The sequence below is a fragment of the Ciconia boyciana genome, chromosome 4 (genome assembly GCF_034638445.1).
Source record: "Ciconia boyciana chromosome 4, ASM3463844v1, whole genome shotgun sequence".
NCBI lineage: Eukaryota > Metazoa > Chordata > Aves > Ciconiiformes > Ciconiidae > Ciconia > Ciconia boyciana.
The window spans coordinates 52,617,598-52,641,725 of record NC_132937.1 but is presented as its reverse complement, the minus strand read 5'-3'; the positions used below and the strand labels follow the sequence as shown (position 1 = coordinate 52,641,725).

Here is a 24,128-nt window from a genome sequence, read left to right as displayed (position 1 = left end):
CCAATCCAGCCAGTAAGTCAGCTTCATCAGGAGCCCAACTTAAATGCCTCTATGTAAATGCACATAGTACGGGGAATAAACAAGAGGAGTTAGAGATGTGTGCACGCCTAGAAGGCCATGATCTTATTGGCATCACAGAGACGTGGTGGGGTGGCTCCTATGACTGGAGTGTTGGAATGGAAGGATACAGGCTCTTTAGGAAGGACAGGCAGGGGAGACAAGGAGGGGGGGTCGCCCTCTATGTCAATGATCACCTGGAGTGCATGGAGCTCCACCTAGGGATGGATCAGGTGTCAACCAAAAGCTTATGGGTCAGAATTAAAGAGAGGGCAGGGACAGGTGACATTATAGTGGGGGTCTGCCACAGTCCACTCGACCAGGAAGACCGAGCGGATGAGGCCCTCTATAGGGGCAGCCCTATAGGAGCAGCCTCACGTTCAGAAGCCCTGGTCCTCATGGGGGACTTCAACCACCCCGGTATCTGCTGGAGGGACAACACAGCAGGGCATAACCAATTCGGGAGGTTCCTGGAATGCGTCGATGATAACTTCCTTCTCCAAGTGATGGAGGAGCCAACAAGGAGAGGTGCTATGCTGGACCTTGTTCTCACCAACAACGAGGGGCTGGTGGGGAATGTGAAACTTAAGGGCATCCTTGCTGCAGCGACCATGAAATGGTGGAGTTGACCCTTACGGCACTGAGGAAGGTGCACAGCAAGCTTGCTACCCTGGACTTCAGGAGAGCAGACTTTGGCCTCTTCAGGGGTCTGCTTGGTAGAGGACCATGGGATAAAGCCCTGGAGGGAAGAGGGGCCCAAGAAAGCTGATTAATATTCAAGGATCACCTCCTCCAAGCTCAGGAGCAATGCATCCCAACAAAGAGGAAGTAAGCCAAAAATGCCAGGAGGACTGCATGGATGAACAAGGAGCTCCTGGACAAACTCAAACACAAAAAGGAAGCCTACAGAGGGCAGAACCAAGGACAGGTAGCCTGGGAGGAATACAGAGAAATTGTCCGAGCAGCCAGGGATCAGGTTAGGAAAGCTAAAGCCCTGATAGAATTAAATCTGGCCAGGGACATCAAAGGCAACAAGAAAAGCTTCTATAGGTACCTTGGTGATAAAAGGAAGACTAGGGAAAATGTGGGCCCTCTCCAGAAGGAAACGGAAGACTTTGTTACCTGGGATATGAACAAGGCCGAGGTATTCAATGACTTTTTTGCATCATTTTCACCAGCAAGTGCTCAAGCCACACCGCCCAAGTTGCAGAAGGCAAAGGCAGGGACTGGGAGAATGAAGAACCACCCACTGTAGGAGAAGATCAGGTTCAAGACCATCTAAGGAACCTGAAGATGCACAAGTCCATGGGACCTGATAAGATGCATCCACAGGTCCTGAGGGAACAGTGAGTCAGTCTCATCTCTGTGCCCAGCAAGATCATGAAGCAGATCCTCCTGGAAACTATGCTAAGGCACATGGAAAATAAGGAGGTGATTGGTGACAGCCAACATGGCTGCACTAAGGGCAAATCATGCCTGACAAATTTGGTGGCCTTCTACAGTGGGGTTACAGCATTGGTGGATAAGGGAAGAGCAACAGACATTATCCACCTCAACTTGTGCAAAGCATTTGACACTGTCCCTCATGACATCCTTGTCTCTAAATTCGAGAGACGTGGATTTGATGGATGGACCATTCTGTGGATAAGGAATTGGCTGAATGGTCGCACTCAAAGAGTTACGGTCAACAGCTCAATGTCCAGGTGGAGACCAGTGACGAGTGGTGTTCCTCAAGGGTCACTATTGGGACCGGCACTGTTTAACATCTTTGTCAGCAACATGGACAGTGGGATTGAGTGCACCCTGAGCAAGTCTGCCGACGACACCAAGCTGTGTGGTGCAGTCAACACGTTGGAGGGAAGGTTAGGGTCCCTGAGGGACCCTAACAGGCGGGCCCATGTGAACCTCATGAAGTTCAACAAGGCCAGTGCAAGGTCCTGCACATGGATCGGGGCAATCCCAAGCACAAATACAGGCTGGGCAGAGAATGGATTGAGAGCAGCCCTGAGGAGAAGGACTTGGGGGTGTTGGTTGATGAGAAGCTCAACATGACCCAGCAATGTGCACCTACAGTCCAGAAAGCCAACCGTATCCAGGGCTGCATCAAAAGAAGTGTGAACAGCAGGTTGAGGGAGGTGATTCTGCCCCTCTACTCTGCTCTTGTGAGACCCCATCTGGAGTACTGCATTCAGCTCTGGGGCCCCCAACAAAAGAAGGACATGGACCTGTTGGACTGAGTCCAGAGGAGGGCCAGAAAGATGATCAGAGGGCTGGAGCACCTCTCTTATGAAGACAGGCTGGGAGAGTTGGGGTTGTTCAGCCTGGAGAAGAGAAGGCTCTGGGGAGACCTTATAGCAGCCTTCCAGTACCTGAACGGGGCCTACAAGAAAGCTGGAGAGGGAGTTTTTACAATGGCATGTAGTGATAGGACAAGGGGTAATGGCCTTAAACTGAAAAAGGGCAGATTTGGATTAGCTATAAGGAAGAAATTCTTCGCTATGAAGGTGCTAAGGCACTGGAACAGGTTGCCCAGAGAGGCTGTGGATGCCCCCTCCCTGGAACTGTTCAAGGCCAGGTTGGATGGGGCTTTGAGCAGCCTGGTCTAGTGGAAGTTGTCCCTGCCCATGGCAGGGGGGTTGGAACTAGATGATCTTTAAGGTCCCTTCCAACCCAAACCATTCTATGATTCTATGATATAGAAGGAAGGAGAATCAGTATGTCCTGAGATCTTGTAGATATTAAATATATATTTCAAAATACATATCTTAAAATCATATTTTGGGGATAAATCTGTTAAGACTAAGAGTAACCATCTGATGTATGTAAATGTATAAAGTTGAGATTAAATAAAGACTCTTTTTGACAGTCATCTTGTCTCTGGTAATACCTTCATATCCTTCTGGTAAGCCCTGGTAAGCTTCTGGATTTCATTTTCAGATTCTGTGGCATGTACTTTCTCCTTCTCCCAGCATTGCCGTACATTCTGTAGTTCCATTTTTAAAGTTCCTATTAAAGTCTCTCTGTCTGCACACTTAGTGTGCAGATGATTTAACTCTTTATTGACATCAGCCAGGTTATCCTGAGCTTCCTGTAGAACAGAGGCATGGAACAGAAAGGCTGGTAAGAATTTTACTGTATAAAATGTTACCTTAGTCCAGTGCTCAGCATCTGAGGAAGTAAACAGTCATACAGCCACATGTGTTCAGAAGACGCCAGGCTAAGCTGACTGTATCTTGTCAGTAACAGAATTTCAAAGCTGACAATAGTCCTTCTCCACAGCTTGTAACCAGACAGCATCAGAAATCCATCTCGGAGAGTTAAAAGCTCCATGATGCAGCGACCTTTGGAATCCCCTCTACCCCACAACTGAGATACAGAATGCATGGATGCAAGCTATGCTCTGCAGAGTGGAGAGCTCTCAAAGCTAGTGAAAAGATACATTATTTTCATAAGTAAAACTCTGATCCATTACAGCTGACTCGGTAGGCAACACAGACAGCTGTTGTTAGCCGCTGTATTCTTTATCTGCATGATAAAAAAATGTGAGGACTCTCTTCAGAGTTTTGACCATAGGAAGAAACTAATAATCAGAAATGGTCATAAATACAATCATTATGTTAGCAGTACCAAATCTCACTAGGTAAACAGAGAACTTAACACACTACCCCTTTTCAGCCAAAAGATTGCTGAGATGGAGTGGACAGATACACATGCTTTCCTCTCCTACAAGCAATGGACTTCCAGCACTGCTAAAATTTGCTAAAGGCCAAACAGAAAGCATTGTTTGTTTTTCATAAATTCATAGCTGCTTATAGAGGAAATATAATAAGAAAGATACTCCCAAATTCATCAGACAATGACAACTTTTATTCTTCCTAATGAAAATACGAAAATATTAAAGCAACGTTAAATTTCTAACACAAATGTTTTCAGACTGGATCTAGTTTTCACTCATAAATATAATTTTATTACCAAAAATTTAAAGAGATCAGAAACTGGTGTACTGCATAAAAACCAGCACAGTCTGCGTGTAGCAAACTCAGTTTTTGCACGAAGAATACAAGTATCTGTTGCAATGGTTTGCAAAAATTTTAGGTGCCTTACAAAGGTGCTGCAACAGAAGCAGAAGTCTTAAGTCTTCTGAACATAAACTAGTAAAGAAAGTTCAGATCACATGACAGGAGATCATGTGCAAGTATCAATTAATGTGAAGATTCAATGAGTGTTGCAGAAGTATCTGTGACTAAACTGAAGTGATAAAGCAGCATATCCCCAGCAAAAGAATCTGAGAAACACTGGGAGTAGAGACATTCTATTTTGGCAGTAATATAATACACTGCCAGTTGGGAGATTAAGTTTAACCATGACCTCAGGACTTCCTCACTCCCTTGGCCACTGATGTAACCAGACAGGACATTACAAACGTGGTGTGTCAGCCAAAAACAGAAACAAAAAAAAAAATTCTTGTTCAGAAACTAAAGAAAAGAGTTCTCCAGGGTTTTTATCTGTTCCCAGGTAGATTTTACTACAAGAAATTTTGGGCTGCACATTGTACAACTGTTAAGGATGATCTGATGCTTCATACGTGCATTAAATTGTCTGATAAACACAAACACAAAAAAAAAATTAACAAAGGAAAGGACAGCTTTAATAAAATGTGCCTTCATATGAACAGAGGTAATTAAATTATCTTCTCCTTTTCTTGAGAAAAACAGTTGAGAGAAAAAAAATTACTGATGCTGATTTCAATATAAAACAATACTTTACAAAACTGATAAATCTATTTCAAATTATTTCAGAAGTGCAATCATTGAAATGATCAGTCACGTAGTCTCAGGTGGTAACCAGAATAAAGCAGCATGCAAGGTAAACTAGTCTGCTTAACAGAATACAATGACACAGAGACTTATTCTGATAAGAAGAAAAGATACCTTAAATCCAGAGAGATACTTTCTGCAGAACTTTCAAATTTTATGTTAAGTTCATGAAACCATACCTTAAGGTCTTGACTTAAAGCACACATTTTCTCTTTGGATATCTCAAGTTCTTTTGTCATCTTTTCACACAAAGCCTTCATTTTCCCAAGCTGTGAAAAATACAGAGGTCAAACAGGCTTTTACAGGAAGGCTACATAATCACTTGAATATAAAGGAAGAATTTTGTATATAAATGTAAAAAAAAAAATTGTTTTCAATTGCTTTGACAATATCTATACTCCATACAATCTAAATAATGTGCCATTACATAAGCATTAAATAACTCTTTTATAATGATTTAAGATAAATAGCAGTGGCAGAATCCCAAACTGAGTCCACTATTAACCTTCCCATCAACTCTCAAAATATCTGACAAAAACACAGACTTCGAAATGCATTTGAAAATGTAATAAATTCAGATTGCAATCTGGGGAGCGGTTTGAGAAAACAAGTTTTCAAAGTCAGTGGCCATTTGCAGAAATTGTCCAGCTACATGCGTGGTCTCTATTTTTTACTGAGCACTGCACAGTACTCACATATCCATAAAAAAGCAGCAATGTTCCCAAGAGGCATGGTGACTACTGAACTGTTTGTGGCGTTACAAGCAACCACCTTAGAGGTAGCTCATGACCGTAATGTGTACTAGCTTCACCTTCCACTTTCAAAAAGGTAACACATCATTATAATCTATCTTTGGTTACCTGATGATGAGGTTAGCAATACAAATGTCTGAAAGAAAGCATCGAATAGAGATGTATTATAGTGCAGGTTACTGCCGGCACTTGAGCATTAAGGAGCAACTCAGAAGTAAAATATCCCATTTACAAAATTTACAAATTACTTTGGAAATTATGTTTTTGTTTGATCTCAAATCAGGGGACCTGGCAGAACCCTCAGAAATAATTACAATAAATTACAGAATGCTACTGGAATATTTCCAGTCTTTTTGTTGGTTTACTAGCCTTCTCTCTCTCCCTAAACATATTCTAGCCTCTGCACGATACAGAAAGTCAAAAGCTTGTTATCTGTCAAAAACAAAACACTTATACACCTTTCAGTCACACAAATGAACTAGATCATTTAATCTAATGTTTAACACAGTAAGTTAAGGGTGACACATGACAAGTTTACCAGCATATTTCACATATACATACAGGTGTACACATATATGAATAACTCCATCAATATGTGGGGTCTTGTTGAAAATCTCTCTATAAAAAGAACCACTACATAATTACTCAAAACTAAACCATTACTGCTGTGTATTAAAACATCCTGTTTTTATTGCACAGTGCCCTTCATAGTCCCTTTGTGCATCATTGTATTATTAAAAAGTTTTATTACTAAACATATCTAATATATAAAAAGCCAAAAGCAGTGTTATCTATGGGGGCAGGGGTAATCAAGAAGGACAGAGCACTGCCCTTTCTGTGCACCATGAAGGTGCTCGGTGATCTCTGGCTCCATATGACAACTTCAGGGTCAGTCACACGCAGTCCTACTGGGAAGTCTTGTGGCAGGTCATCAGTTGGTCCTGCTCTGCTTGCGATTTATTTTCCTTGACAGTTCATTCTTCTTTCTGTCAGAATACTCTCTTTGCTTTCTTAGCAGCCACCCCCTTGGTCTCCCCACTGCTGTCTCTGGCACAGTTTCACAACAAAGCACATCACTAAGCCAAAGCCTGCTGAGTCGACTTTTCAACTGTGCTGCCTATCACGTGACATTCCTCCTCCCAAATAACAATTCGCTGTGGGTAATATGTTCCTAGTTACTCTGCAGCTTCCAGACTTGGGTCTCAGAAGAGTTTCATAATGACTATACACATCAGTTCTCTTATCTCACTGGGAGAGACCTAACAGTGCTTGCTGTTTACAAAAGTGTAATTGTTTCCATGGTCACTTATTTTTGCGCCCGTTGAACAAACTCAAAGGTCTTGCGGGAGACCATTCTTTTCCCAATAAAAGGGGCAAAGCTGATATACTTTTCTTCTATTTTTTTTCTTTTTTTTCCTTTTTCTATTTTTAAAAACGTTGTGAGTGACTAGCATTTGTCAAAACAAAAGACAAAACCTACAAATGAAAAAACAGTACTGGCATTTTTACAATCTTATCACACCTTGCCTTTCTGTATTTGCCAATTTTATCCAAAGATAAGCTAATTACAAGTTTGTACAGAAGCTTTAACAGTGCAGTTAACTTCTCTCTACAGCCTTTAAAGCCACAAATTCATAAAACATTTACACCCAAGAGGATTAATTTAATCACATTAGCAACACGAATGAGAAAATAAATGCAAGACTGTGACTTTTCAGTCAGAAATAAAAGGCCAGTAGGACTGCATGGAAAACATTTAATTTTTTTCAAGGGTAAGACTTCCAAAATTGAAATATTTCCATTATTGTCTTAGATAACTTAAAGAAAGTATTGTCATGGTCCTGTTTTACTTGAAAAGACCTAAAAATAGCACCAAAAGAGATTTCATCATAAATACACTCATCTCAGAAAATTATGCCACTTTTTAAATGTACACGGGCATGTACATTTACTTAACCAATACCAATGACCGTTGAGGCTCAAGTGTTGCATATTTAGGAATATTTCTGTATACACTGCCCATCTTTTAAAAGTCTTTTAAAAAATCATCATATTTTAACTGAAGTCCTAGATATGAATGGCTCATTTTCCTGAATGTTTATTGAAAATAATAACCACAACAGGTTTAATAAGAAAACAAAACCAAATTAAACTAAAAAGAAAGAAAGAAAAAAAACTCTTCTCCCTGTCCCCCCAAACGTAAGTGAAACTTCACTGCAGGGCAAGCTTAGAGAAGTAGTAGTGACAGAGATTATTTCTTTGGGTATATGTGAAGCTGTCAACTCAACATTCCCACTCTTCTGACCTTTTTTACAAGCAAAGTGTATGTACTGCTGCAGGCCAAAGGCGATACGTATAGAGCCAAACACTGCAAGTGTTACCTCATTAGACATATCTTCCAGCTTGTTCTGGTAAGCTGTCAAGGTACACCTCAAAGTCTCAAGGACAGAGAAGCTCGGAGATTTATCTTTGTCCTTACAAGTGCCTGAAGAAAAATACAGAATGAAAATTAAGCCTTAAAGCCACAGAGAGAAAACTACTCACCCTGGATGAGAGGTATTAAAATTAGTTAGGGCTTCAGTGACAATACAAAACACTGAACAGCAGCCTTGTTTGCCACAAGAGAGGCAGCTGAATAGCCATACTTTCACAGCAAATACAGCTGAAAGACATTTGTATAAAAGCTTTAATACAAGATACAGAACTGCAAATTCTGGATTACATTTCTACCTAATGTATTTGGTATGCAGTCTCACATATAATTTCTACTGTGGTCAAGTCTGTACATTCAGTCAGACCAGCCAACTTTAAAACCACACAATAACACACTTTGAAAAAAATGTTGCTTGAAAGTTAAGTATGTTACACTTTTCCTGACATTATTTTGCTGTTGTGACTAAGCATGCATATTATAACGTAGTACTTCATTTACTCAAAGCTTTACCAAGCCAAAGATCACATGACTGTGTTATGCTTGGAGAGGTCTTAAAAACCTTTTAAATGATCTTGAATTTCATTCCAAAGGAAATAATAAAAAAAATTTATTATCTGTCTGCAGAGTCCTACATAACGTTTCAATTATAAATCTTAAAGCTGATATATCCATTATATACACACTACACGTATTTATTAAACCTTTAGATGGAGACTTCTGATCTGGTTGCCTTAATTAGGGACATATGAATAAGTTTGAGCATTCCAAAGCCCGTAGTACAGTGTGCTAAGAAAGCAAAACAACACTGTATTGATCAAGAGGTCACACGATGTCAGCTGATATTAAATTTCCAAGACCAAACTCTTCATTTTTTTCTGGTGTTACAGCAAAATACCAGGTTATTGACAGATTCTTCTTCTCAGCATTATTTATATTAGTATGCTGTATTTATAAACTTATTTTGTAACAAATTATAGTATCATCTTTTCCATGAGTCTTAACGTGTTCTGTAAGAAAAACTAACTTTACCAATGCTAACAGCAACCTTACATTGCAAAAGAAGTGAAAAAAACATGGCATTTGAACTCCAGAGAGGCTAAACAATCATAACTCCCAGCAGAACTAAATGGTGATACAGGTGTTTACCACCTCTGAAAGGTCAGTGTCACTAAGCAATTTACCTAGAGTGGCTCATAAAGTCAAATCAGATACTAAACTCTAAGCCTTTTCTTTGGCTCTCCATAAACCTTTGTCAGCTAGATGAGGTGCACTTACAGACTTGCAGGCTGATATTTTTTTTTTTTTAATACGAATCCTATGGTTAGTGTTTTCTAATAAGCATGATATTCTACTCAAAGCATTATCCAAAAATGATAGATTTGTCCTGTAGGCTATACATAACGCACCAATGGTAGTCAGTGGAAAACTTACACATAGCACAAGTCAGAAAGTATTGCCAACAGCCATTCTGAAAATATTTTCAATTAGTTAGCCTCTTCTCTCCCAACCCTTTGAGAATACCAGAAAGCATAGAGTGGACTATTCAGAGTGGACACTAACTTTTCACTTTGACTTGCCAGCCAACTGTTACTGTCAAAGTCACACCTAGTCAAACCAATGCAGGTTTGCAAGACTGCTTTCAGTAAACAGGAGCAAGATCTGCTCTACAGCATGCAAGTGAATTTAAAAAGAATGTGCATCCCAGTGACAGACTTCTGCTCTGTCCTATCAGCCACTCCAGTGGACACCTATTTACCACAGTTTCTAAAGGTCTACAGAGTCAGCAAAAAGCAGAATCTTCTTAATGAGACCCCAGTGCCCTTAACCAAACCTCTGAGTCCTAGAGATGTCCCAAATAGCAATGTTACACTTAGAATCAACCTAAAAATTTATAAAATCTGACCTTTGTGAGAAGTTTAGATTTCACATTTAAGAAAGTGACTATTAACACCTTACTATCATTTTTATCACTTAACTACAGCTATAGTTAAGAATGCACAGGGTTCCAGTCCTGTCTTCTCAATTACAAGTGACTTCTCGCTACTACCCATTGTAGGAACATTTTGCAGTGATCTTGTTGCACAGGAAAAAGAAAGTACTATTCTTCCATACTTCTAGCTCTAGAGAAGTTGTAATTCACAACTGTCATTCAGTTTAAAATAATACCTATTAAGTCAATCTAGGGGTTGTCTTCCATTCCATAGTTTTCATCAAGCTCTCTAAAATAATGTATCTTCATTTCTGAAGTCCCAACCTGCAATGCTGTCACTGAAACATGCCTCTGAACTATCTTAATTTACATCATGTTTGCCAAAACCAGACTTTTGCCAGTAAACTTTCCATGCTGGCATTCCTTGCCTTTTCTGCAACCCTATTTTCTAGGCAGCCCAATCTGCCAACAGAAATACCAGATTCCACCTTCCTGCACTAGCTGAAAACAAGCCTATGGCTTTAATACAGGCCAAATGTTGTCTGTCTTCATACAACTATGCAGGAGACATGCAACATAATCCAAATGGCACTCTCTTGCTGGGGAGGCCCTGCTTCAGCAATGAGGGGGGAAAAAAACCCAATACTTGAAGCATTTGCCCAGTATCACCTAAGAGTTGGGGAGAAGAATTTTGGGAAAATGCCAGGTTCAACAGAAGTCTGACAGGAGGTATATAAGTGAGTAAACTCTTAAACCTGCTGCTTCAGACTTTCTACTAATGGTACTGGGCCTGGCTAGAATAGAGTTAATTTTCTTTATAGCGGCTCATACGATGCTGTGTTTAGATTTTTGACCAAAACAGTACTGGTGGCCGGCATTAAACAGTGACACTAACTCAAAGCAGCTAACACTCTTAGGACTTTCTACTCAGTTCACTTTTTTTTTCAGATTATTACAACCACAATTTTTTTTTTTCCTGAAATGAAGACAAACTTCCCTGAGTACAAACCCTCTTGCTGAATAACTGCAAACTATAATAAATTGAACAGGGACAAACTGAAATCATGCAAATTGCCCAATAAGAGTAACAATGCCGTGGAAAATTTATAAAGGTCACTTTAAAAGGAGAAGATGCGGATTTATGCTTGTTATTTTGGAATGTATAAAGAAAAAAATAACTTTTAAAAATACCTCGGGTTTTGATCTTAAAAATATAAAGTCTTCTCTTCTTTTTCCTGTACAGCCCAATAATCACAGCCCAATCAGCACTTAAATGAAGGGGCTGCACTTTTAAAATTGACAGACTTTTAATTAGATCTCTCAACCACTTGAGTTGAAAGTTAAAAACAAAAACAGTAAGGAAAGACTGCCCAGCCAGCTGTGGCTCATGTAGCCCCTCATCTGCTAATTAGATTACAAAGATTTAAGATTTTACCTTTTAATGGCCCATAGGCATTCCCATTTAAAATATGATTACATTAAACATTTTTTTGAAAATTGAAAGAAATGCTGTTACATAATAAATTCGTAAGTGCAACACAGTAAGGCAATAGCATTAAAAATTTAAGTTTCACACTTAGAAGCATAGTAAATATGTAGAACAAATGTCTTAGTCAATGTCCATTTTAATATTAGCTGTAAAGACTCAATCAACAGCGGAGCTAAATTTGACTTTCTGCCTCAACTGAGCCTCTGCAGAGATGCTGAAGCTTAAAAAAAAAAAAATCTCTTTAAATAAGATCTTTCAAAGTTTACCTTAAACAAAGCAAATTAATACTGAAGTTACTGTTACTGAATCCCTAATATTACAGAAACAGGTCAAAGCTGTTCTCTGCAAGGTTTACCACTAGGGAGAACAGAAAACCTACCCAAAAGACAATTACTGCTTTGGAAATTGCACTTTGGCAGCAGCATCCAGCTCCCCCCAGAATTGCTGAAGCCCCTCTGGGCATGTGGAACTTTGCAAGATTGAGGAAAACATACAGTTTTGAAGAGCTTTTCAGTCTGACGTATCTACAGTAAACCTACAAGTATTACCCACAGGAATTACATTTATAATTACAAAATAAAACTGATACCAGTTCCCAAATAAAAAAATCATACAGCCCATGTGAGGAAATCAATGCATCACAGATTTAAAGTTAGGCTTTTACTGACAACAGAAATCTCAAGAAGTTCCTTTATTCAATTTTAACAGTACCAGGCCCTAAAAAATCTTTTTTGTGAAGATACAAAAAAAATGAATCTTCATTTAAAGGTGTTATATGACCCATTTATGTCTACTGTTGCTAAAAAGTGCAGAAACATGTCATCACAATTTACATAAAATAAACCCATTTGCTCTTTAAGCAATATTTTGCCTGTTTTCTTCCAGTTTACTTGCATTGTAAGTTGGAAGCATTTTATGCCTAGTGTGTGAATTTCTAACAGGAACCACATAGAGAAAACTTTTATAGATAGTTTTAAATGAAGATTTTTTAAAAGTGTACTATTTTCACATTTTAAAAAATTACTAGCTTTGATATTAAAGTTCAGCTTGTTTACGTTAGCCACTATTTCAAATGTTTAAGCAGGCAGCAATTTGTTGAGTTTGATACAATAATTACATATAAAGCTAGGTAACATAGTGACAACCACTGACTTACAATTAATTTTAATGAAAACAGAGAAATACTTGTTCTATATTAGATCAAATGAGTGCAATATAGTACTAGTCCACAATCAACAGTAAAAAGTATTGTGTTGTATCATGTGTCCTACACAACCTTTGTGAATATATGACCTTTAAGTTGCTGAAGGTTGCCTCAGAATTTGGCTCAGTTCAGGCAAAACATCTGTTCCCTTTGCAGGTATACTGTAAGGACTTTTTTCTCGGTTGGATTTAGAGCACAGCAAGTGAGCCCTTTTCTGACCGATCATATACACCCCAGCATTTGTAAATCAAGCTCTAGGCTGACAACAGCAGGTCCACATTCCGTCACCCTTTCTCAGCTAGCAAGGCCATTTGACTGCTGTGAGAACTGCTCTTATCATGTCATCAAATCAAAGCATGTTGAGAAGAGGGAATGCAAGAGGCATCTGCAGAATTCCCACAATGTAGTGACTTTGGAACATTGACAGATGCATCTGTCATTTTATACCTTCAACTAACCTGCTGTCCGCTGGCCTGACATAGCAAAGCTGTCCAAGAGTAACTCCAGCTCTCTCATGTTGTTTTCATACGTCTCTGTTAGAAAGACCTGGTGTTTCTTGGCCTTTATTTGACAGGAGATACAGACAAGACAAGAGAGGAAAAAAAGAAATCCATTAAAATAGTAAACAGAAGAAATACAGATCACAATGGTATTTTTGTTCCCCTTCAAATTTAAATTCCTGCTATATTTCTTATTACTCCCTTTCTTGAGCCAAGAGACCTAACATGACATCACGAATAAGTAACACAGAACCCTGAAACACATTTAAAATAGAACTAAAGGCTTCAGGTAGTCAGAAGAAAAAGAAAAAATATTTGTACTGAAACCTAGTCTTGATCTTCTTCTCCTTTAAAAATATCTTAATGAACATTAATTAACTGCTGCCCATCTATGCAAGCAATGAAATCTATTGTTACACCCTACAAGGGCATCCAGAAAGACACCACACTACTGGCAGACAGGCTAGAAATTCATGATTTGGCACTCAGTCAAATCCCACACCTATTCTCATTGCAAACCTGCCTACTTTAATTGTTAGTATCTTCCATGCTTGATAGTGATTTCTTCAATATCAAAAACTCCTCCTTATGCATGGAATATAAAGCAGCAGAGTCCTTCAGCTCCCATCACTGGATTTTCTTAAAGAAATCTGTTCACTAAGTGCAGCCTATTGTTCAAATCCAGACACTGGCTTTATTCTGCAGGTAGAAAGGTATTACAACAGATTTTTTAATCACTACAATAGAAATACTATTATCAAATCATTCCTTCAATTTATATTTGGTATTAAAACTTGCAATTTTCAAAGACATGCATCTGCAATTCCAGACAAGACCATGGTCATCTTGGACATACGTAGTTCTGACTTCTCAAAAAAATGTACAATTTTAGCAGCTGACTGACAAAAAGTAATACATCTCAGCAGTTGGGGGGGGGGGGGGGGGACGACGGACACATGACAAACAACAAAACCAAAACCCCCCAACAACCCCTCCCCCCCAAACCAAGAGGAAACTAGATTTAAATAACTTCACAATTTTATTATGACAAAGGTTATGCTCAAAGATGCCTCATTACTTTTAATTACTCAATTTATTTTTATTCTACATTCTAACACCTACTTGAGTAATTTCCATTTCCACTTGGTAATGGAAGGTTACCCTTTTTGTACTGAGAAAAATCCTACTGTTTTTTATCATATCTATAAACTATTGCTTTAGTTATGCTTCACTGAATGTGTAAGGATCCAGTCAATTTCTCAAGTGTGGGAAACATCCTCCCCAGGAAAACTGCTACATACTGGTAGCATATAACTGTCAGGCTAAAAAAATAAGAAATGCATTTAATTCTCTGCAGTGTTCTTCACTATTCAGTTTAAATATTTCATAAATTTGCTTTACTCTTTCAATTTTAATTATATGTACTGTATATCAACTAATATATTATTCATATGTGTATTTCAATGTTAGGTCCCCTGTAGCATTTACACGCCTTTCGTTGTATAAGAATTTGTACTACACTTCATAAAGAATTTCCAAACCACTTCCATATATTCAAAAATAACTACGTTTTAATTTTTACTCTATAAAATTATCTATATAAATAGAGCTTGTAATTGCTGAGCTCCAGTAAAAATATTTTATGGGATGCAAACATATTAAAATAATTTACTCTCACGTACTGATACAATCTCAAAGACCTCACATATTACAAATAAGAAAATGTAACAATATGATCAGCATTACAATAAAATAAGTGCTCTTTTTACATAAACCACTCCAGCACAGACAAGGTCAGACTAAATCTTCCCAGAAAAACCTTTTCCCATGGAAAAGTCAAATGTGAGAATTTTTTTCAATCTCTTCATCCAATTTTTTCATTTGGTTTAGTTAATTTACCACAATTTAGTCAGTATATTCCAGCCTATTCAGCCTTCACCACTTCTCTGTGCTTTATTTGCTAACTGCATCTACACTCCCTAAGCCAATTTCAGTCTCTTTTTCAACAGCAATAAAGATCAAAAGGAAATTCCTTAGACTAGCCAGTTTCTCTACACTTCAGCTGCAAAGTATTTAGTACTTTCCTTTCTAACTCCCATTTTCAATCACTGTCCCCATTATCAAGAATTAAAGAAAAATACTGTAAACTACAGTGCTGGAAATCCAGGCACAGATTAAGAGTCCAAAAGGGTCTGAACATATCAATCTAATTTCTTATGTATCACTGACAGGTATCCAGTAAGAATATGTAGAGTCATAAAATCATGGAATAATTTAAGCTGACAGAATCTCTGGAGATCATCTGGTCCCACTCCCCACTCAAAGCAGGGCCATGCTCAAAGTCAGGTTAGGTTGCTCAGAGCCTTGTCCAGTCAAGTTCTGAGTATCCTCAAGGATGGAGTTTCAACAACCCCTCCAGGCAACCTGCTCCAATATCTCACAATCCTCACTGTGAAGGTTTTTTTCTTCCCCTTACAGGTAATTAGAATTTCCCTTTCTAAAACTTCTGTTTTCTCTCATGCTTTCACTGCACAGTTCTAAATAGAGTGTAGCTCTGTCTTCTCCATAAGCACTCATTTGATGGTTCATGGCAGTAGCTATAACTCCCTTAGTTTTCTTTTCTTCAGTCTGAACAAACACAGCAAGCATACATAACTCTCTACTTTGAAAAGGAAAATGGAGTCCACAAGTGTAGAATTCAAACATAATCAACTGCAGCTGCTGAAAGATATCTTCTGCCAGATCCACCTATTCCAGGAGACGAGATTACTTCCCTCTCAGCAACTCCATCCATCATCATATTTGTGTTAGGGGATGCCATTCCTGTAGAACTACTGGAAAGGTATTGGTGTGAGTGTTCGTAGATTTCTTCAAAAGGGAAATCAGGCGACAAGTGCTAAAGCCTTTACTTAAACAGAGTTTGCTTCCCAGACCACACTAGTAGAAACAGGTGAATGAACACTTGTAAAGTAAGCCTTCTGCTGACTTTGCTCGACTTCCTGCACATCGGGATGGACCATTCTTGACCTTGGAGGCGATCCTTGAAAACTACCTTGAAAATCAAAGCCAGCAGGAGGCCTGTATGGATGCTCCTGACTAAATTAAAATATTAGTAGGAAGCGTAAAGCAGGTGGAAGCAGACATAGGTGACCTGGAAGAAATACAGAGACACTGTCCAAGCATGGAGGGATATGCTTAGGAAAGCCAAAATCCAAAGCTGAATCTGGCAAGGGACATGAAGGGCAACAAGAAAGGCCTCCTGATGGACATCACCAGCAAAAGGAAGACTAGGCAAAATGTGGGCCCGCTGCTGAATGGGGCAGGGGATCTGGTGACTAAGATGCAGAAAAGGCCTTCTCAATGCCTTTTTCACCTCAGTCTTTCCTGGTAGAACCTGCCTTCAGGAATCCCAGGTCCCCGAGACCAGTGGTAAAGTCTTCTTGTGAAGTTTGCACGAATGCTTGAGAATTTAAAATTCTCAAAATATATTAGCAGTATTTCCTGTACCCCCCAAACACAATGCCCTCCCTCACAAGATATTCAGAGTAGGAGGCTAGAAACCAAACAATATGGGAGCAAAGACATATTTTCTGAACCCAGAATATATGCTGAACTGTACCATATACAATGCTTCCCCAAGTCAAACTTCGTATCCTTAAGAAGACTCCTATTACCATGAAACATCCCTTGAGGACAAAAAAATTTTTGGTAGAAAAATGTGTTTGGCAACATATTTACTTAACCATCAACTTTAAAACACAACCACATTTTTAAAGAAATTAAATAGAAGCCAAGTATTTTTCATTCAAGTACCGTAGGCTCCAACAGGATAAAATGTTTTTTCCAAATGCTTTGAATCCTTATCTGTAAGGATAACTAGAATTATTAGGAAAACCTACTACTTATAAAAATTATTCCATCCACTGTCAGAATTATGCTAATCTTCCACAAGTAGGGTATTTGCATTTATCTGAGCAATTCCCTGCTACCTTGGTTGCAGAGATATTTTCCTTAACTACCAGTATTCGATTTTGGTATCATTCCATCACCTGTTCCAGGACAGAAATGAAGTCCCATTGATTTTTCAGCATTTTCCAAAAGCCATCGTTGAAAAAATAAATGCAAACTCTACGCACACTTACAGAATAGCCCAGATGACCTGATGCTGCAAATGCGCATCTGTATCTCAAGTTCAATAACATTTAAGAAATTAACATGTAGGCAGGAGTTTAAGGCCTCATCAAAATTAACTTATCAAAACCCCCATAGTATTATGCAGGGAACTGGGATCCAGTCCTGCAATGAAGTGACATTATTCCAAGAGGAATTTTCTCTACTTTGTTTACAGTTACACGGATTTTCCTGTATGGGTCTCTTGCACAGGGACGAATTCACCCACTCGGTCTGCAGTACAAATCCCATCTGCTGATGGCAGAGCAAGTGCCAAAGCCAGAACTATCCACACAGCCACCAAAAAGCAGTATGTTCAGATACTCCTTGAAAAGCATTTGGGTAAATTCTTTACAAAAGCATCAGAATGTTTAGCAGGCATGACCTTGGGGGAACCAAATCAAAGCATTTATAGAAATAGCCTCCAAATGACTGCTCCAGTTAACAAAAAATGGGTTTTACTTAAATGATGTTCTGTATAGCAGAATAATGGCACAAATTTTAAGCCACCAAGCATAAACTGCAGCATAAAAAACAAAACAAAACCCTCATTGACAATCTCCCTCCGTAGGCTACTATTTATTTTTGCTCAAGTTATCTAACTATTGAATACCTAATAGAGTTTCTTTACTTTCTCATATTAGCTAGAATTTTCCGAAGCCCCCTCCTATAGAAAGGTCTTTAAAAAGTGTCTAGGCATGTATAAATTAAACACAATTTCTCAAGGAATTTAGTGTCTCAGTTTTAATACCTGAAATAAAATAAATTTTAAAATGCTTAAGTTTTATATGGTACTGTTCTAGTCCCCTGAAGAGAGATTTGTAACAACCTTTTGGTGGGAGAGAATGTTATGAAGTATCTCTGTTTTTTTGGGTTTGTTTTTTTTTTTTTAATTAGTCAGAGAAAATTCTGCAAGAACTGGCAACTTTAAAAGAATTTTTTAGATGCCTGTCTTCAAACACTGGGACATCACAGCTTGAGTGACTTCTCCACTTCCAGAATAAATTACAAAATTGGTTTCTTTGTAGAAGATCATTTAAGCATATGCTTCAGACTGATTGGTCTTCTTAAATTAGGACAATAACAGAAGTAGGATGTGGGTAGGAACACTCCACCCCTGAGTTAAGGCAAGCAAAACAAGAATCAAGGTAACATAACATTTCACAATCATTAGCACAAAATTAACGAAGACTGCGTCTCAGTTTTTTTAAATTGAAAGAAAAAGCTCTGTTCTCAATAAATCGTCTAGGTGAGATTTACATCTTTGCCATTGAGTACCAGATTCTACTCCACAAAATTTGTAGAACAGAATCATAATCTTCAGGGTGTTTCATCGTCTGTTCAGTCAATACTTAAGACACTTCTGTTAAAGAACAATGGTTAATGCCTATGTCCAGGAACTAGATTCTCAAACACTTCTGTTCTGACTTTCAGCTTACAATAACCTACAAGGCTATTACAGACAGCTGAGATGTATACAGCACATGACTGCATGCATGGCTATAAGAGAAAGATTTATATGCCACGTGGAAAAAGACAGGCTCTGGGTGTAATCTATTACACTACTTATACACTAATTATGCTACTCCTGATAGTATCTATACAAAAGGGAGGAAATGAATACATAGTTCTTCCAAATTAAAGGAATTTATACTAAAATATGCTACTTTTAATGACCTCAATTTCCTAATATGCATTCTGGTGAATTGGCACGTTCCCTCAATTTCAATATACATTTCTCATAAAATAAAGGTTCAACATCTCCCGCTTGTCTGGTACTAAGAATTAAAGATCATCCACTACTAGGAGCCAGAAATGTAAATATCCTGAGTAACTTTAAAAACTATTAAAGACACCTCTTATTCTTTCAATGGGGCAGGAAATACAGCTGGGGCTGTTTCAATTTAAAACAAGTTCTGAATCACAATGGCCATTCTTCCAAACTCCTATTCTTGAAGCTAAAAATTTCTAAAAACCCTAGCTGGAAATAATGACAAGCTTGAGACCAATTTCCTCAGAAAAACATAATGGAAATCTTGAGAGCCTGCTCATGCTGAACATTAATAAGCAGTTTTGTTTGATACCAACAGATCCCATCACATTTGATCCATGCAGATTTCTGGCAAACTTCTGCCACATGCTGATATTTAAAATTAAAAGCAGCATAACTACTTTACTATACATTCATCTGAGCCGTAAAAAGGAAAAAAAAAAAAAAAAAGGAAAATGTTCTTTTTCATATAAAGTTTCCAAATAATGTATTTTGTCCCCATGTAAGCCTGCTTCTCTAAAAACAAAGAGCCTTCACTGGTTTGGTTATATTTCCCAAATATTTTACAAACAAAAACATTAACCTGTATTATAGCAGTACAGTGAGAAACCAGTATAAGATTATCAGACTGGGGTGGAAAGGACACATTCAGGATGTCTAACTATAGTATAAAATATAAGAAAGTAATGAATAGATCAAGAAAGCAGGAGGGGGAAATGAAGGGAAGAGAACACACTCCATTTTCACACAATTTTAGTAGGGGTATAGGGAAGCCTAATAACAGTATATGAAATGTTATTTACACTTAGTTTCTGCTAGAGTTTTCTGCTTTTTAATTTTAGGAAGAAAAATAACAAAAAGCTGTCCAGACTGAGTAAACAAGACCACACACAGGCACTTCTGCTTCCCAAACAAATACAAAAGTCTTCAGGAAAAATACAAAGCCATCCAAGGTGATAAAAATCTAATCCCATAGGGGACCACTAATACAACTCCTCAGAAAATGAGTATTTTTATTACCTGTTCAAGACAGTCTTGTGGTTTGAAATCGTTCCAGTAAAACTATTAAAACAACCGGCTCTATGAATAAGACAGTTCTTTTAACTGAGACAATCTATTCTGCTTTTTACCTTTCAGTAATGTAATGTTCATTTTGAGCACACCATTTAATACTGTTGCCATTACCAGAAACCTTGATCATGAACAGAATTTCGTCCTGAATTCTTGTCAGGTATAACATACATTTTACTAAGGAACACAAAATGAAAAGGAAAACTCATATCACAGCGATAGTAGCAAGCACTCAAGGTTCCTAAGTAGAAATTTTTCAGCTTGGAATTGTATTTTATATTAATCAATAGCAATCATTACTGACTGTAGTTTGGAAAGACAGTTGCTTTTGTCTCTTCGTATTCCTTTTGTGCCTGATAAGATGACTTTTTCAGGTTAACTAGGCCAGCAAATGCCTTTTAATACATAAATGCTTGCATGGAAGAAGCTGTGATTCTCCCAGAAGGAAGAGAGGTTTTTTTATTTGATTTTTCTTCAATTTATTAGTTACCAATCTGCCTGGGAAGCGGGTAACGCTAAGACAATGTATGTAATAACTCCATCAGCTGAAGAGAAGACATCAACAAGTCTGAAGATCCTCTAATGCAGGTCTCTGCTCCGGCTCACTGATTAGCACAATGCCTGTCAGCAGCAGGGAACAGACCACATCTACCTTCCATACTCACAGCTCCAAGAGAAATAAAGAGGATAAATTTCCAAGCCAGTATCAAAAAACGTTTACATTGGCTAAGTATAGAAATACTGCAAATGCTACTACACAATGGAAGGAGGGAAGGTTTTCTAGATATCCTATGATCTCTGCTTTGTCCCTGCTGCTATGAAACAGGATGGCAAAATTGTTATTCAAAGTTGAGGCAGGTAGAGACAGTGGGAAGACCCCAACTGGTCATATAAAAGGAGAAAGATTTCAGAAACTAATCCAGTAAAATACATCCAACATGCCAAATCTACACCAAAACAAACAAACAAAAAAATCCCTCTGCTTTGTCACCTTCAAACAAGCAATTTTCAAGCAATTTTTACAGCCAAATGCTTGCAGTAAAAACAAAATGTTATGTGAAATAGAAATAAACAAGCCTACAATAGTAGCTAATAAAGCTTGGAGAAGAAAAAAGCCTGGGTAGGAAGACAGAACATTCTCCACAAGGAATCATAATCCGTATCTACAAATTGCCTTCTTCGCTAGGAATGCAAACACAAGTTACTCTTTACTCATAACCATACTTTTAAAATAATTGTTTTCTGCAAATAACTCTTCAGTTAAATACATGGTGTATCACTTAAAATACATTTTCAAATTAGCTTCTCCAGTGTATTAGCTATACTTACTCATGTTTTACAAAACAAGGTAGCATCAGTAAAATCAGAGTAGCACAATGGCAGAGTTCTTCCACAGCTCAGCACAGCAAATGAAGATTGTTCACAGTATGTTTAAAAAACCCTAAACAATGTGTGCCACAGGCCATTTGCCTTACCATTGCAAGTTCTTCCTGTAATTCTCTGCAGGTTTTTTCATTATTCCATAGGGTCTCAGAGAGGTCTTTAATCACTTTCTTCTTTTCCTCAATCTTCTCATTCATTTGTTTGTTTGTGGAGAAACACTCTCGTTCTAATCTGGAAGGTTTCAGCATTAGAACATTTTTATCAAAAATAGTTTTGTCAAGTATACTATATACTTTTAAAAATAATCAATGGAGACGGCACATATCATGTTAGCACATAATATAGCTTTGGAAGTTGCCTTTTTTTTAACTGAAGAAAGTTACACATTCCTTCTAAGAAAGGGTTTTCAAGAAGTGGTTATGTTCTTTTTAGTTATCAATGCTTGTGTTAGGGTTCCAGTCATAAATTCATTTGGTCATTTGGATATGGCCTCCAAATTACATATAATAAACAGAATTCATCATATTTTAATTAACACAGTAGCTCTCTTCAGAAAGACCATGTCACATCTTGCATAATCAACCCTGATTTCAAGTACAAAGCTTGCTCCTAAAGTTTCCACATACCTGATTGTATTTTACTCAGAATGGCATGACTTCAAATTTTCCCATCAGCAGACTGTTCCCAAAATTTCAAACAGTTCTTGTACTATATCAGTTCTCCCGGTACTCAGGAAAAGATATATAAAGAGCCTGGTGGGGCTAAACAGGCAACTCATGAGAAAGCTCCAAGGCCAAACAGCAGCATACAGGAGAGAGAAGCAGGGACAGGAATCCAAGGAAGAATTTAGAAAGATTGCCTGAGTGTGTAGGCATGGTGTCATGAAAGCCAAAAGCTCACCTAGAATTGATGGTTGCAAAGGATGACAAAGACAACAAGAAGAGATTTTACCACTATATTCAGGTAGGAAAGAAAACATGGACCTGCTTCTACACAGACCAGGTAATTTATCAACAGCGGACACAGAGAAGGTCACCACACTCAATTCCTTTTTTGCCTCAGCCTTCCCTGACAAGGTCTCCCAGTCCTCTATGGAGGATTAAAAGGCCTCAAAGAGGAGAACAATTGCTAGCAGTAGGTGAGGACTGAGTCCAGGATTACTTGTAAGAACGCAGCTCAGAAACTGAAGAGGCCAGCTCACCTACACTCAAAGGTTCTGACAAAGCTGGCCAATGTCACAGCGAGGCCGCTCATTATCATCTTTGAAAGGTCACAGAGATTGCAGGAGGTCCCTGGCAAATGGCGAAAGGCCAACGTCACACCTATATTCAGAAAAGGGCTAAAGGACAAGGCAAGGAACTATAGACCAGTTAGCTTCATTTCAGTCCCAGGAAGGTCATGAAGCAAGTCCTCTTGGAACAAATTTCTGGGTTCATGAAAGAGAAAAAGGTGATTGGGAACAGTCAGTGAGGATTTACCAGGGCTAAATCACGTCTGGCCAAGCCAGTTATATTCCATAATAAAACTACCAGATCGGTGGACAAAAGGAGAGCAAGTAGATTAAATATAACTCTACTTTAGCAAGGCTTTTGGCACCGTCTCACACAGTATTTTTATAGCCAGGTTAAGACTTCAGTCTAGGTATGTGAACTACAACATTGATAAAAATGGTTTGATGGTAAAGCTCAGATGGTAGTGGCTGGTAACAAGTGGAATACTGTAGAAGCCTGTATTAGAATCTGTTTAACATCTTTATCCATCACCTGGATTAGGCCAAGAGTGCAATCTCACCAAGTTTGCAGGTAACAGTGAACTGGGAGAGGGTAGGTCACAACACAAGACAGTTGATACACTCAAGAGAAGGCCTGCCACTCCCTACAACCTAGACAGGGACGAGGAACAGGCCAGCATGAACGTCCCGAGATTCAGCAATGACATGTGCAAAGATCTGAATTTAGGAAGCAAGAGCCCCCTGAAGCGATATGGCTGGTAACTGGCTGGGGAGCAGCTATGCTCAAAAAGGACCTGGTAATCTTGGTAGACAGCAAGCTAGCCACAAATCGGTAGCATGGCGTACAAGTAGAGGTAGCTAGCGGCATCCTGGGCTGTATTAGCAGTAGCACAGCCAGAAGATCAAAGGAAGTGATTAATCACCTTTTATTTGGCACTCATTACAACACATCTAGGACAATGACCAGTTTTAAACACACACCTCTCCTGTAACACAGGAAAAAAGTTGGAGTGAGCTCAGGGGAGGGTCACCAGCATGGTTAGGGGCTGAAGTACATGCAAGAACTGAGGGAACTTGGTATGTTCAGGCTGGAGAAGAGGTAACTTCAGGGCGTATAACAGGCCCTCCAATATCTAAAAGGAGATTATCAAGAAGCTGCAGCCAGTCACTTCACAGCAATGTATGGCTAGAAGACAAGACACAACACTCACAAATTGAATACAAAGAGGTTCAGACAAGGAGAAACTTCTTCCACCTTAATGACAGTCAAACAGTGGAACGGGTTCCCAGAGAGGTTGTGCCATCTCCATTCCTAGAGG

General features: G+C 38.6%; 1 protein-coding gene across 5 annotated transcripts in view; it reads right to left on the bottom strand.

The window, feature by feature from the left end:
* The window catches only part of CCDC171 (coiled-coil domain containing 171), a 157,202-nt gene that overhangs the window by 96,302 nt on the left and 36,772 nt on the right, over positions 1-24,128 (bottom strand). For all 5 annotated transcript variants that reach the window (XM_072860212.1, XM_072860215.1, XM_072860214.1 and 2 more), the window contains 5 exons: positions 21,671-21,809; positions 13,142-13,244; positions 8,008-8,111; positions 5,054-5,143; positions 2,945-3,145 (listed from right to left, as the gene is read on the bottom strand). In XM_072860212.1, coding sequence (XP_072716313.1) covers positions 2,945-3,145; positions 5,054-5,143; positions 8,008-8,111; positions 13,142-13,244; positions 21,671-21,809 — 637 coding nt within the window. The remainder of the gene's footprint in view (positions 1-2,944; positions 3,146-5,053; positions 5,144-8,007; positions 8,112-13,141; positions 13,245-21,670; positions 21,810-24,128) is intronic.